The 13,977-nt window shown below is 38.8% G+C and overlaps 1 protein-coding gene across 4 annotated transcripts; it reads left to right on the top strand.

Annotated features, from left to right (window-relative positions):
- Nucleotides 1-6,126: 6,126 nt before the first annotated feature.
- Nucleotides 6,127-13,878, top strand: LOC122082464. Of its 4 annotated transcripts, XM_042650426.1 has the most exons (9): nucleotides 6,127-6,567; nucleotides 7,772-7,816; nucleotides 7,969-8,095; nucleotides 8,240-8,309; nucleotides 8,410-8,458; nucleotides 10,754-10,851; nucleotides 11,959-12,094; nucleotides 13,126-13,295; nucleotides 13,409-13,878. In XM_042650426.1, the coding sequence occupies exons 1-8, from the start codon at nucleotides 6,127-6,129 to the stop codon at nucleotides 13,267-13,269; spliced, it is 1,110 nt and encodes a 369-aa protein (XP_042506360.1). In that variant the 3' UTR covers nucleotides 13,270-13,295; nucleotides 13,409-13,878. The 4 variants fall into 4 exon arrangements, 3 of the variants coding, with proteins under 3 accessions (XP_042506360.1, XP_042507004.1, XP_042507736.1); XR_006141881.1 differs by lacking the exons at nucleotides 10,754-10,851; nucleotides 13,409-13,878 and having other exon boundaries at nucleotides 13,126-13,257; XM_042651070.1 differs by lacking the exons at nucleotides 8,410-8,458; nucleotides 10,754-10,851.
- Nucleotides 13,879-13,977: the final 99 nt, after the last annotated feature.

Raw genomic sequence — 13,977 nt, 5'->3', positions numbered from 1 at the left:
GTCGAAATTTCTTTGTTGTCTTTCTGGTGATATGGTTACTTGGAAGTAGAGATTTAAATCATTTGGTTTGGTATATCACAAAATTTCTCTCTCCCTAGCATGAATTTTAGTTATGGAAAAATTACACATACCACCCCTAAAACACACCCTAACCTCAAGTAAGTCGCAATGTTAAAAAAAATCACACGTACTCCCTTACTGTACTAAATAAGAGATTAGTCCACTCTGTTAGTTGGACCCTGTAATATGATGATGTCAGCTCACAAAATTTTGGAAAATGGCCAAATTACCCTTGATGGAGGGTAAAATGGTAAGTTTAATCTGTTTCTATTTGTTGCTCTCCTAGGGGTGTCAATCCTAAGCTCGTACATACCGTTTAAAGACTGATTCGACATGCACCGATTATTAAATGTGTTGGGTTCAAGCCCGGCTCGTTTATAAAGAGGTAGTACACGGTGTAAGAGGTAAGGGCAAGACCAATGAGCGCCTGATTGGCCCAGCCATTTTACAAGCCTAACACGTTCAGCCGAAACGTCCATATTTATATTTTTCTATTTTGTGGATAGGGTGTGGTATATATTGATATTCTTATCAATTTTGGAATGTAATTAAATGTAATATATTTTTCTAAATTGTTGATCATGTAATAAAATATATTAAAACTTCTTATATCAAAGACAATTAAAAACCGTTTAACTTTGGTTTTAAGTCTTTTTTTGTATATTACCCTGTTTAAGGCCTGGTTATAGCCTGATTAGCCGATTAGGAGAAATTCAGTTAAAGCCCAAAATCCAACCAAACACGACAAGAGACCAATTATGACTGACTCATTCTTTAAATAGGCAGATCATGATCCAAAGATATAAGTCGGCTAGGCCCGACCAAGATCAGCCCAGCCCGACCAATTGGCACCCCTATGCTCTCCCTTTCTCTGTTTTTCTCTGTTGCTTTCCTTTTCTCTGTTTCAGGAGCATTCTGTGATGAAGCCCTTAGAACCATTAATACACCAGCATCCCCATTATTTCAACTCCAAACAAGCTTCTGTCAAGCCAATCCTAAGCCTAAGCTAATAATACATACAATTTCCACCTTTAAGGTTGTATCTACATGCCCAGGATGTGAATTGTGTGGTTGCCATTAACGGGCTGAGTCACTCATCTTCATTTCCCATCAACTACCACTCATAAAATAGGGATTTTACACCGCTTTTCCAACCCCACCTTCACTCTCATCTTCCCAATCATTACTCCCTATCTTTCTTCTCTGTATTCTCCCCTTTCCCCCTCCTCGTGATAAGATTGTAGAAACGGCCCCACATGCAGCGGCTTTGTCCCTCTCTAGACCCAACTGACCCAAATCCCCAACCTCGTCCCAATCCACTCTCTTTCATTTACTTATAATTTGCAAGTCTTCAATGGAGAACAATATAGTTTGCAGGTCTTCAATGGTGAGTAAAAAGTTATCATGCATTTGGGATGGGTTATATGGAGGGATATAACAGGGTTACTATCGTCTTTTCTTCTTTTTCAAAATTTTATGCTAACACAGTCCTCGTTCAATGTAGGAGTGGTTGTGAATTTTTAAAACGTTGTGACTCACTAGAGGTTAGGGTGTGTTTTAGGGGTGGTACGTGTAATTTTTCCTTTAGTTATTGATACTAATACAATATCGATCCTAGATCGGCTTGATCTATTAGATGATCGATTTTACCCTTGTTTTTTATTTATAAAATTATGTGTTTTTTCTGATTTTACCCTTGTTCTAATATCAATACATGATTTTGGGTCGAACAGGTATCAAGATGGGTTTCAGCCGATACTAATAAGATACGATCAATTCGATATCAATACTTAAAACCATGCTCCGTAGAACTGTAACGACAAGTCAACACAAGTGCACTTGATGGTGTGCTTCTAATCTATTAAAACTGCAAATCAATCCTCATTTTGGATGGGGAAAACATTTACTTATGTACTACAAGCGCAATGTTTACTTAGCTTTCCTCTACTGGGCAATGTAGGGTATCCTTGTAGTGTACAACAAGGACATGATCTCCTTTAAACTTATTGGATTGCAAAAGCCCTTGTTTCTCAATGCACTAGGGTTTCAAAAACCCTAACCCTTTCACAAGAACATAGAGAGAGAGAGAAAGAGAAGATATGAAATGAGAAGAGTGGTCGGTCAGTTGGGGTAAGGAGACAGAAAATGATGCATATATTGGTCGGCTTTTCTCCCCATGCCCACTATAAATTTTTTTTTTTGGGTGATTTACATCAATCTCCACTAGCATTTGCCTATATTACATCCTCCCCTAAAAATCGCTTATTATATTTAAATCCAAAACATAAACACAATTAGGCTAGTGTTAGTTTTAAAATACAAAAAAATAAATAAATAAATAAGTACCCCTCCTCCTCCTCCTCTTCTTGTTCTTCTTCATCATCTTCTTCTTCTTTCATCACTGCCTACCAGAAACTGGGGTGAATCCATCCGATCCAATCTAATCCCCAATGATCTGATACTGATCTACTCGGTTGAGACTGATCCCGAATTTTAAAACCTTGAAAACGGGCTACACAACTTCTCTAAGAAGAGCCAGGTTTGGTACTTCGCAGCTTGACCCAAACCAAACCGTTTGGTGATCCCCAGTGTGCTCATATCAAATCCTATTAACTTAGAATGGTAGGTAGCCGTTAAATACATATCCAACACCTTGAAATGCGCAGAAGTAGTCTCTCAGACATAAATTTCTCAAAGCATCAGACCCATCAACCATGGGCAACAATAGTGACACCACTGGGCCATTGCTGCGAGGCATCATCAATGACCAAGCTCGATTCTCCGAGCTATCCTCATAAGTTGTAGGGGAGTTGTTGGCACAAGAGCAGCCAGTGTCTATGGGACGGTGGCTTAATCTGGTGGGTTGGGAGTCCATACTACTATGGTATCTATCTGGTGCTTCAATTGTTGTCTCAATCTTCAATTCCATGCTCAGTTTGGTGACCCAGATGTTCACAGGCCATTTGGGTGCCTTGTAGCTTGTTGGTGCTTCCATTGCCAATGTTGGAATTCAAGTTCTTGCATATGGGATCATGGTGAGCCTTCTTTGAATCTGTTTGGTTGAATACACTAGGGAATGTATTTTCAGGTAGGTACTGATGAAAGAAGAAGAAGAAGAAGAGGAGGAGGAGGAGGAGGGGTAATTATGTCTTTTTATATTTTAAAACTAACACTAGTCTAATGGTGTTTATTTTTTGGGTTTAAATGTAATAAACGATTTTTTAGGGGGAGGATGTAATATAGCAAAACGGCAGGGGAGGTTGATTAAATCATCCGTTTTTTTTTTCCTAAAGATCAAAAGAAATATATTAAGAAATTAAGAAGAGAGATACAAAATTAACATCACGGCATGCTATGACGAATACAAAAAACAACCAATAGAGAAAGGAATCCCCCACATTCAGCATTGCCATCAACAAGGGAACCAAACTCTAACAAGAAATTAATAAAATCCAAACTAGTTCTACATTGAGCATCTCTTAATAATTCCTCTTTAACTGAAAGAGGAAAGTCAATCAATGAGGACAAAGTTCCTTCTTTTGTTGTATTCTTGGCCAAATAGTATGCAATAGGATTAGACTCCCTATAACAATGAGTAATTTTTCAATCTGTGAAGGACAAATAAAATTAAAGAACCACCACTCTTGGAGAAACAACGAAGATAGCCGCTTCCCTTGGACTAAGAGAACCACAACCACTTTGTCACATTCAATCCAGAGCTTCCGAAAACCCACATCTAAAGCCTTATAAAATTTGTGGATGAGCTGAAATTTCTACCTTGAAATTAGTCTTGTGACCGAGAAACTCATGATTGGAGAAGATGACTAGGCCAAGATGATTGCAAAAGGCACCTCCAGCACACACTCTACCAGGAGCACACACTCTACCAGGATTCCTAGGGGAACAACCATCTATATTCATCTTTATCCAATCCACATCGCATTTACACCAGAACACCTCTTAAGGATAAGCAGAAAGATCCATTGTTCGAGAGCTTAAAAGATCTCCAACAGATTTGATCACACCTTGCAATTTAAGACTTGCCTCTCTTAGGCCTAGTAAAACTCTTCTTTTAAATATCAAGGAAGGAACTCTACATTCGCCTTCAAATATAAGTAGATTCCTCTCGACCCAATGTAGAGTGCATGGTGAGGGTCTAACCTCACTCCTTACTCTACTATTACGCTCCATGATTTGAGAGAAAGAAGCTTTGCACTCTGGTCCCCTATAGGTTCTCCTCTTTAGTCTCCCCTCTGGAAACCATGAGGTGTAAGGATATTTTATGTTTTTGGATATTTGTTTGAATTCCCACTTGAGGGGGGAATATCGACTTAGTTGGATAACGCAATGGAACTATTCCAAAGGTTCTGGGGAAGTTCAAAAAAAAAAAAAAAAAGTGTTAGAAGGGTAAATTCAAATTTACATGCTGAAAGCCCAATTGATGATGGAAGTTTTTTGGGTTTCTCCTATCTCTCCTTGGTCCAAACGGATCATGGATTGTTACTCGCTTGGTAACCCAGGTTGACCGGGGGCCAGGAGGGTTCATTAGGGATTCCAAAGCTAGGGTAATCTCAGCCTTTGGAAATTTCCTTGGCCACAGAATGAATTATGAAGCTAAGTTCATGGCATTGGTGAATGGCATAGTGGCTGCAAAAGATTTGGTTATTCAATCTCTCTGGATTGAATTTGATTCTACAGCAGTGATAGTGGTAGTTTATGGTGGTTCTATCCCTTAGTGTGTTTGATAGGACTAGAATGATGTCAATGTATATCTTTCTTCCTTTAGGTGGAAACTCTCGCACTGCTATAGAGAAGCTAATCCAATTACAGATTATCTCACAAATTGGTTGCAAAAATGCATATTTGTTATCAAGTCTGATTTTCCCCCCTACAATTCGGAATGAACTCTTGGTAGATGCTCAAGGTAAACTAAGATATCGTATTTCGGGTTGATTAAAGTTGTTAAGTGAGAGGGATCCCTGCTGATGGCTATACGAAAAGTGGGGGGTTTCCTTTTCTTTTTTATCTATTTCTTTGTTTTAGTTGCCCATTGTAACAAGCCTTGGTGGAAAAAAAGTTCGTCCACCATCCTAGAATTCACAAACCCCCTATAGGGTTCAAAATACCTTCCCAAAATACCATCCCGATACACGTGGGTAACTCAAGCCCCACGATGAATGGATTGTGGGCAAGGGAAAGCGCAAAAACATCCTCTGCAGTGAGTGTGGTGGTGCGGTGAGCATCAGATAGCCGAGAGGACCTCAAGACACGTGCCCAAATGCTCTCAGCCATCCGATGCTCACCACATTGCTGCACTCACTGCAGAGAATAATCACTCAGGGAAAACTCATCCAAATTTGGTTAGCTACTAAATTGTCACATGACAGATATGGTAAACATCAGGGAAAGACAATCCCATGTTTTATTATAAACCTGTTGAATGAACTCACCAAGTTATTTCGAGTTCTGAGTCGAGTTTGTTGTGTAACCCATTATCCAACACAAGCCTTCAAACCGTCTCAACTTAGATTACAAGCCTCACACCACTCCCACAAAGCACAAATCTTCTTATTATCACAAGTGTCAATGACAAAAAGACAAATATGTCAGCATGAGCTTTTGTTTTCCTCTACCATAGTCATGATATCTTATGGGAAGCTAACTATGTTTTGACACAAAACCGTGGTGAAGCAGAGGCATTAGGCCTCTTGAAAGGGCTGACATGGGCGAGAACAAACAACTGGACCATTGACAAAGTTTGAAGTGATGCTGAAGAGATCAACATCCTGTTTCATAAACAATTCAAGAAATTCTTAGAATTATGACCTTGAACTCTAATTATGGTATGCCACGACTTGGAAAATCATCCTCGGTAATCCTACTTTTTGTAATATTACTAGACTTTAATTACTAAGGGATCTTAAGACTATTGCATATAATAATCTAATTAGTAGGTCCGTACGTAGAGAATGAAGATGGCATATAATCAGAATGATATTATCTAATGCATTTTTTCTTTTACCCCGATATTTAGAAAAATAAAAAATAAAAATAAATAAATAAAACATGAAATCCCACCTCGGCAACCTGGAACCCAAGCTCTTGCAAAGTTTTACAATGGCAGTGTTAGCAGCTTCCATGGCTGCTACTCTTATCTCAATCCAAACTAACCCTTCTCGTCCTCTTCTGAGTCTAAATTTCCGCCCAACCCGGAAGCCCAAAACGAAGACCCTTGCCGTCCTTGGAAAAGCAAATACGCGAGTACCTTACCAGCTGAAGGAAGGGCAAACTCGTCTCTTCCATGAACTCCCCTCTGGTATGAACATGGAGGTTATCTTACAAAAGGGTGTTAGAAACAACACAGGTGAGGAAATGGAGAGATCGAGATACCCACCTCTGGTTTTTGTCCATGGAAGCTTCCACGCAGCTTGGTGTTGGGCTGTACACTGGTTGTCCTACTTTTCTAGGTTTGGGTACGATTGCTACGCAGTTAGCTTGTTGGGTCAGGTGATCTTTTTTCATTTTAGCCTTCAATAATTTGGTGCTCAAGGCATTGGATTTTGTTTTAACGTGCTCTGATATTTTTTAGGATTTAGTAACAGCTATCATTTTCCGAAATTCTACTATTGTCCAAAGATGTTTTGCTGTTACTGTTGGAATCAGTGACTAGTTTTTTAGTTTTTGGAAACATAATCTTACTTGGGTTCAATTTCTAACTGAAAAATCATGACTTTTATCACGTGCCCAGATGATTATTTGTTTAATTTAACTTTCTTGAGTCCCTTGGAACTGATATTTAGATGAACTGTAAGCTCCATCTCAGGAGGTTCAATTTTAAGTTAGAAGAATTTTTTAGTTTTTATTTTTCTCTTATTATGTAGGAATAATTTGTATGTGGTAGATAACCAATGCTTTGTTAAAAGAGGGGATAAGAAAAACTTACAATTCCCCTTCAAAAGAACAATAACCACACACCAGAAAGGGTTCTAGTGTGGATAAGAATCCAAGAGAATACTATGTTGGATAAGACCCTGTATGTGTATTTCTCTGTTAACTCCGAGTCCTAACCAATGTTAGGTGGGACAATTTAAATTTTGTCCTGCACCTGTGTTGCTCCTGTATTCGACGCTTAATGAAAATAGAATGCATGAAATGGAATCTTAGCTGTACTGAAGTTGTATCCTTTGTCATGTCCCGGTAAAATAGGCCTTGGCCGAGGCATCCGCTGACGTGTTTGTCGATCGAGGCTTCCATTGGAACACTGGCTTCCATTGGAACCAAATGTTGAATGATGGAGCCAAAGATGTCCCCTTTCTTATTAGTTGTTGAAAGCGCCAGAGTCACCATATTCCTGCTTTCATCCACCTTACACCAGTATTTGAATCCCTTCTATCAATAATTTGCCAATATCCATGTCATTCACTGTCTCCAAACTGCATATAAGGGCTCCTAGTGCAGCTTTTACTTCCCCCTCTTTTACAATAGGACCAGAAAACCTAATTCTTTTTCAAAGCAGAAGCTGCAAATTGATGCAGCATGAGAAGCTGCGTAGTATGACTCTCCAGATTGCTTTATAAGTTTCCAATTCTGTAATTTAAGGTCCTTTCTTCTATTACAGTTACAGCTTTTCTAAACTTAATGATTTTAATTATGACATTGTTCAATATTTGCCATTCTTTGCTGGTCTAACATGGTTTTGTTACCTGTTCAGGGTGTTAGTGATGTGCCTGCAGGGGATTCAGCTGGTTCTCTTCAGGTATTTTAGCATTCATTGTTTGCAAAATAATGACAGCTACTTTCTTGATTAAGTTTTGTGTTGTACATTCAGTATTCTAAAACATTATAAGGCATCCATTTTGGTAGTATTTCTTTTGTTAATTACTTCCCATTCCCAAAACTCTGCAGTAGACACATGCAAGTGATATTGCTGACTTCATCCGGAAAGAGGTCAGGTTGCCGCCTGTGTTGCTTGGACATTCATTTGGGGGACTTATTGTTCAGTCCTATCTCTCAAATATGAGTGGACACTTCTCAGGTATCAATGATTTGCATTCCATGTTTCAAGTAATTGTACTTGGATCTGCCAGTTGTATCTTCATGATTCTGTGGTTTGTGCACTTGCATCATCTATTTCTCTTCTTATTCTTGTGTTCATACATTACACTTTTCTTATTTGTAGAGAGGGAAAGTTTGCACCCACGACTTGCAGGAGCTGTGCTTGTCTGCTCTGTACCTCCTTCAGGAAATAGGTGACTCCATGTCTAGTCCCTTTTCTTTTTTTATTATTTTTTTTAATATTCCCTTAATGTGATTGACTCTTTCTAATGGATCCCTTTGTCATTTATTTAGTGGGTTAGTATGGCGGTATATCTTTTCAAAACCTATTGCTGCTGTCAAGGTATTGTCTTTTCACTTGGAAAGGATCTATCTGTGTATTTCTTTATTTATTTTTTTTTTAAATGGTATTTATTATAAAAGATTAGAGAAGATTTTTTTTTTTTTCTTTTTTGGTGAAATAAAATAATAGAAGATTAAGAATGCTAATTTATGAATTGATCCAAAGGTAGGCAGCTGAAGCAGTTGCATGGAGGCCTGCAATAGTAATCTATACCTTCCTTTGATACTGATTATCCAAATCTATGAATAATCTAATACATTGAAACCGAGAAACATGCGGTAACAATGATGTGGCTAGATCAACTACACTTTGCATTAAATGCACCATTGATTACATAGTGGGCCAGCTTCCTCACCATTTACAATCTTCCTATCGAGAAGCATTTACACCAAACAAACATCATTTCCTTAATCAAAGCCAGCATGGTCCACTTCCAATCTCAATGGGCAGAACATAAAGTTCCAAAGGAGTTCTGTAAATCTTACAAGGTGCGATGTGTAAGGATCAATTTATTTTGTTCTAAAATTCAGTAGAAAAGGGGCAGGATGCCTTCTCAAACAATGCATATACTATAGGAAGGTCATAATCTAACTGTCTTGGTTATTTCTTGGGTATGACCCATTAAGAGGAGTGGGAATGTGGCACTGTTGTGTGCCTTTGGTATGTGTTGCCTTATATGGATGTCTTGGTGCTTCTTCTTGTGGTCATGAGAAGGCTTGGGTAGGCTAAGGTCAAGTGTGACTTGTGGGTCAGCCACTGTGACCATGTGACTCAAGTGTGCTTGGGGTGGGGCTGGAAATGTAAGTGATATTTTGAGTGTGGAATAATCTAGTAGCATTTTTGTGAATAAATTATATGCATTTCTCCCCTCTTCTGAGCGCTTGGGAATGAGAGGGGAAGTTCCTTTTGGCAAAATGTCAAGCATCAAAGATCCACCTTGAGGGGACAAGGGTTCATAGCTACACCTAATGGTATGTGATAGTGTCACTAGACAAGAAACCCGTGTTAGACTGTAAGAGGGTTTAATGTGCTGAGAGCTGATAATTTTGGGCCAGGCACCCACAGGCCACAGGGACACTGTTGGTGGTGTGATCTTGCAGTGCAGGTTTGAATTGGTCTAGTTTGGTGCATCCATGTTTGATATCATGGACTTGGCAGACTGAGCCATACTTGCGGCAATTGCTGGCTTAAGGTTTCATGTGAATGTTGCCTGCATGATCTAAGAGCTTCAAGAAACCCAAGATGTGGAGGCCACATATGGCTTCTCCAACTTGGTCATGTAGTTGGATTTCTGTGGTGCAATTTCCTGGAGAAGGTTGTCCATGACATATACCATAAGCCTTTTTAGAACCATATGGCAGCCTAACTAGCTAAAGTTCTTTCCATCAATGGGCCATTGAATTCATTATGCTTCGCCCTTCCCACCAAAGCATTTTCCCCAAAAAAGAGATTGAGAAAGCTTAAGTCCTTAACCATTGACTCCACCAAACTGTACTCTTCTCTTATTCTCAAATTATTAGTTTTTTTCTTTATATAAATGCACTAAATTTGCAGGATGATACAACCGAGGCAAAACTAGAAAAGATAAAATGAGAAATGAACACTAGAGGTAATCTAGGAGTAGTGCAAATACATGGTAAGTTGAGAGAAAGTGAGGTGGCACGGACATGTGCAATAATGATATAGATGCACCAGTCAAGAGGAATGATCAGATTGGACAAGCCTAAAATGACTGTGGAAGAAGTGAGAAAAGGCAAGCAAGGATTAAGGTTGACAACAAGATGGCTTTGAATAGAGTTGAATAGCAAACGAGGATCTGAGTAGCCAACCCCATTTAGTTGGTATAAGGCTTAATTGGATAAGCTGAGTATTAAAGTTGTAGAGGACAAGCCTCATGCACAAAGTCATGACCATAAAATGGGTTTGTCCATTCACAAAATTGATTTCCATAAATCGTAGTTTTCTGTAATGAAAATAGACTTTGGTTGTTCCTCGCTCACCAAATAGACAGGCCATCACTAGAATCTATAGGGTGTAAGAAGTCACACCCACCCACCCACCCACCCACCCACCCACACACAAATATATATATATATATATATATATATGGAATGTAGATGTAAGGGAATCAGACATCTTGCTAGTTATTTCTAATCCAGATGGTGTGATAGTTTGTATCAAAGGATATGGATGAGTTTTTGCATAGGACCTTCAATTATCTTTCCTTTTCCCCCTAAGTCATGGCCTGGATTTTGATGTTGTCCACTTGTTGCTGATTTATAAACTCCTTGGCTGGTGACACTCAGCTTGGCCGCAAAAGCTTTTGCAACATCTTTGCCTCTTTGCAAGGAAACTTTTTTCTCTGCTGAAATGGAAGATCATCTAGTGCAACGGTTTGTTCTGCACTTTTACTTTTGGTTCTTTGATGCAAACTATTACAATAAAACAATACATAAATATGTATGTGATGGCAAGGAACAGATGAAGTATGTAAATAAACACGAACACTGATGCACATGCAGCAAATGATATGGTATTTAATCTTCAACCAAGTGTAAAGTGATCACCTTTCTTGCTGAATCTAAAGTTTCAGATCACTTGAGTCATCTGATCTTTTCTCAGTACTGAAATTCTTGTCTTGTTTACACCCTTCATCTGGATATTATCTACCCCTCCAGTAACAAGTGGTCTTCATGAACATGAATGAACCATATCTGCTAACTCTCACTGATCTTGTCTAGTTTACTTACATTGGTGCCACCCCTTCCCCCAAATGCATTCATATATCGCCATGCTAATTATCCCTTCCCCCAAATGCTTTCCTATATAGTCATGCTAATTATCCCTTCCCCCCAAATGCATTCCTATATAGTCATGCTAATTATCCCTTCCCCCAAATACATTCATATATAGTCATGCTAATTATCTATCTTGACATCCTCATGTCAGCTGCTTTTCCTTCTCAGACATTTTTCCTTGGTCGCCCAACATTTTGCACTTTTTTCCATCCAAAAAATGCAAAAGAAAAATACATTTTGCAGTTTAGAGCCTGATTGTGCCCTAAGTTACAGATAATTTATTTAATCTTCTCTTGCATGGCATATGTACAACCAATTTGAAATTCCCATTTTACTTCTTTTTATAGTGTAAGTTGAAAATGTGATAATTAAAATGGACCCATGGTAATCATATTGAACAATAACTACATAAATAAGTTCCATGTGAAAACCCTCTCACTAGGCTGAATGAAGGGGGTGGGGGAGGAGAGGAAGAAGAGAGAGAAGGTGATTAGGCCAAAGCAGCCCAACAGGAAGAATGCAACCCAAATACAGTCAGACGCAAATTAAGAACTAGAACAAAGAGAGCTTGTGTGGTTAAGAGGGCCAGCTAAACCTCCTGTATTTATTTACTTGGCTCTTCCTTTGTACACATTCAGAGCCCCACCCATCCTGTGTCAATAGTCTTGGAGTTGAAGTTTGCCCAATCTATGTTTTTTGCAGTTACCAGGAGCTAATGAAAGAAAGTTCAAGTCTGCCATTGTTTGATCTGAAGAAGCTTAATGCATCATTGCCTGTTCCTTCAGTTCCAATATCTATTCCAGTCCTTGTATTAGGTGCTGGCAATGACTTCATTGTGGTTAGTTTATACCTCAGATATTTTTCCTTCTATTTTACGACAGTTTATGAATATATCGACTGAATTATGTTCATGATGTCCTAATACCTATTTTTTCACCTTGACACTACAAATGTGGAAAGAATTTTTGGTTCTAATTATGATGTTAATGTTAAAACAGGGAAGTTAGTTAATAAGTTACAAACATGCATGTTGTATTTGAGAATTCTTAGAGTGGTCCAAGCCATAGTTGTCACGGCAAGTAGGTGAATCAAGGCGGTCAAGGGGGGGGAATTCAAGGCGACACTAGCCAGGCGCCAGTCCAGGCTGAGCCGCCTGGATGCCTAAGCAACGATGCGTTGGCAACTATGTTATATAAGCCATTATCTGTGTTGGTGCCTCAATGCTATGGAAGCTATCAATCACTTGCAAGTTGACCAGCCATCTTAGTTGTCCTATGCTAGTTCCGGATAATCATTTGGAGACCACATGATGCCCAGGATCAGCTCTTCATGTGATCTTATGGCTACTATTTATGATTTGCTGACACCTAAACTAGTGCAATCCCGTGTCTATTACACTTGGGATAATTCATCACCTAGTGAGTGATAATCACCGAAAGCAAATACATGAAAATTGATGATTCTATGCGATAAAACAATTTCTGGAATTCAATTGCATAGCATAATGATACAAAACGGAAGAAACTCGAAGCTAATCTATATCAAAGAACATCTGACTGGCATAGACGTGTAAAACATCTAATATATTTCAGTGGTCAAATCTAATCTTAACATACGCTTCATGGCATCAACTACTGTTTGCTCACAGTTTTTTTTTTTTGACAAGAATCCATTTGTATTCGTATTCAAAGCCTAAAGAGTGTGGGCATTAAACATCAATGCTTCATATGGTGAGACAGTAGAAGTAAATATCTCGTGTTGAACTTCATTGCATGATGCTTCATAAAGTGCAGACATTGAAAGAGTAAGCTCAAATCACTTGTTTCTGGCTGATGATTTAAAACTAAAATGAATGGATGATGCTTGTAGGATGCTCAAGGCCTTGATGAAACAGCAAGATTTTATGGGGTGCAGCCAGTTTGTACTGAAGGGGTTGCTCATGATATGATGTTAGATTGTTCATGGGAGAAAGGAGCAGAAGTCATCTTGTCATGGCTGAAACAGTTTGAATGATCAGAACCCCCTGTGACTCCTCCAAAGTAATGGCTTCACCATCATTCATCTCTTGTTTCCTCTTTTTTGTGTTCTTAAAAGGTGCTGTACTATGTTGCTCCAGCAAATTAATTCAGTGTGTGCTGAAACAAATCCACAGGTGTGAACGATACCTGAATGAGGCAGAAATTTGTTATGGGAGCTTATCCTCTACAATCAACATTGAAGCTACTCTATATCTATCTATCAGTGGAATGCTAACAACAGTTTTGGCTGTAGTAGGTTCAGTTCCTTCTTAAATGTTGGGGAATAAAGGGATGAGGAATAACCATCCAATGGGTACTTTTCTGTGAGTTTGATAAACCAGCAAATGTCTCCTCTCTGTGCACGCTGAATATTATTTAAGAAATTTGTCAAGACTTGCTACTGTTCGAGGGATCGAAATCTGATTGGTCAAATTGGCTGAGATTGATCCTGATCCGGCCACAATTCATTCTGTATTTCTTGGTTCAGGTTGATTCCGGCTTGGATTGGAATCCGAATTGGCTGAGGCAGATTTTGTAACTGATTTGCAACTCTTGGACCGTGCTTACAGCTAAATGAAAGAGGAATGATGAGTTGACTACCTTATTTACAAGGGTATTTATTGGTTCGATCCACAATGTGATGGACAGCAAACAAAAGTTCAAAACAAAAAAAAGACCAGGTTTCTCTAAGGCCATGGTGAAT

Source organism: Macadamia integrifolia, chromosome 1 (assembly GCF_013358625.1).
Source record: "Macadamia integrifolia cultivar HAES 741 chromosome 1, SCU_Mint_v3, whole genome shotgun sequence".
Classification (NCBI taxonomy): Eukaryota; Viridiplantae; Streptophyta; class Magnoliopsida; order Proteales; family Proteaceae; genus Macadamia; species Macadamia integrifolia.
Note: the sequence above shows the minus strand (reverse complement) of the source record. Positions and strands in the feature narration are given on the sequence as shown.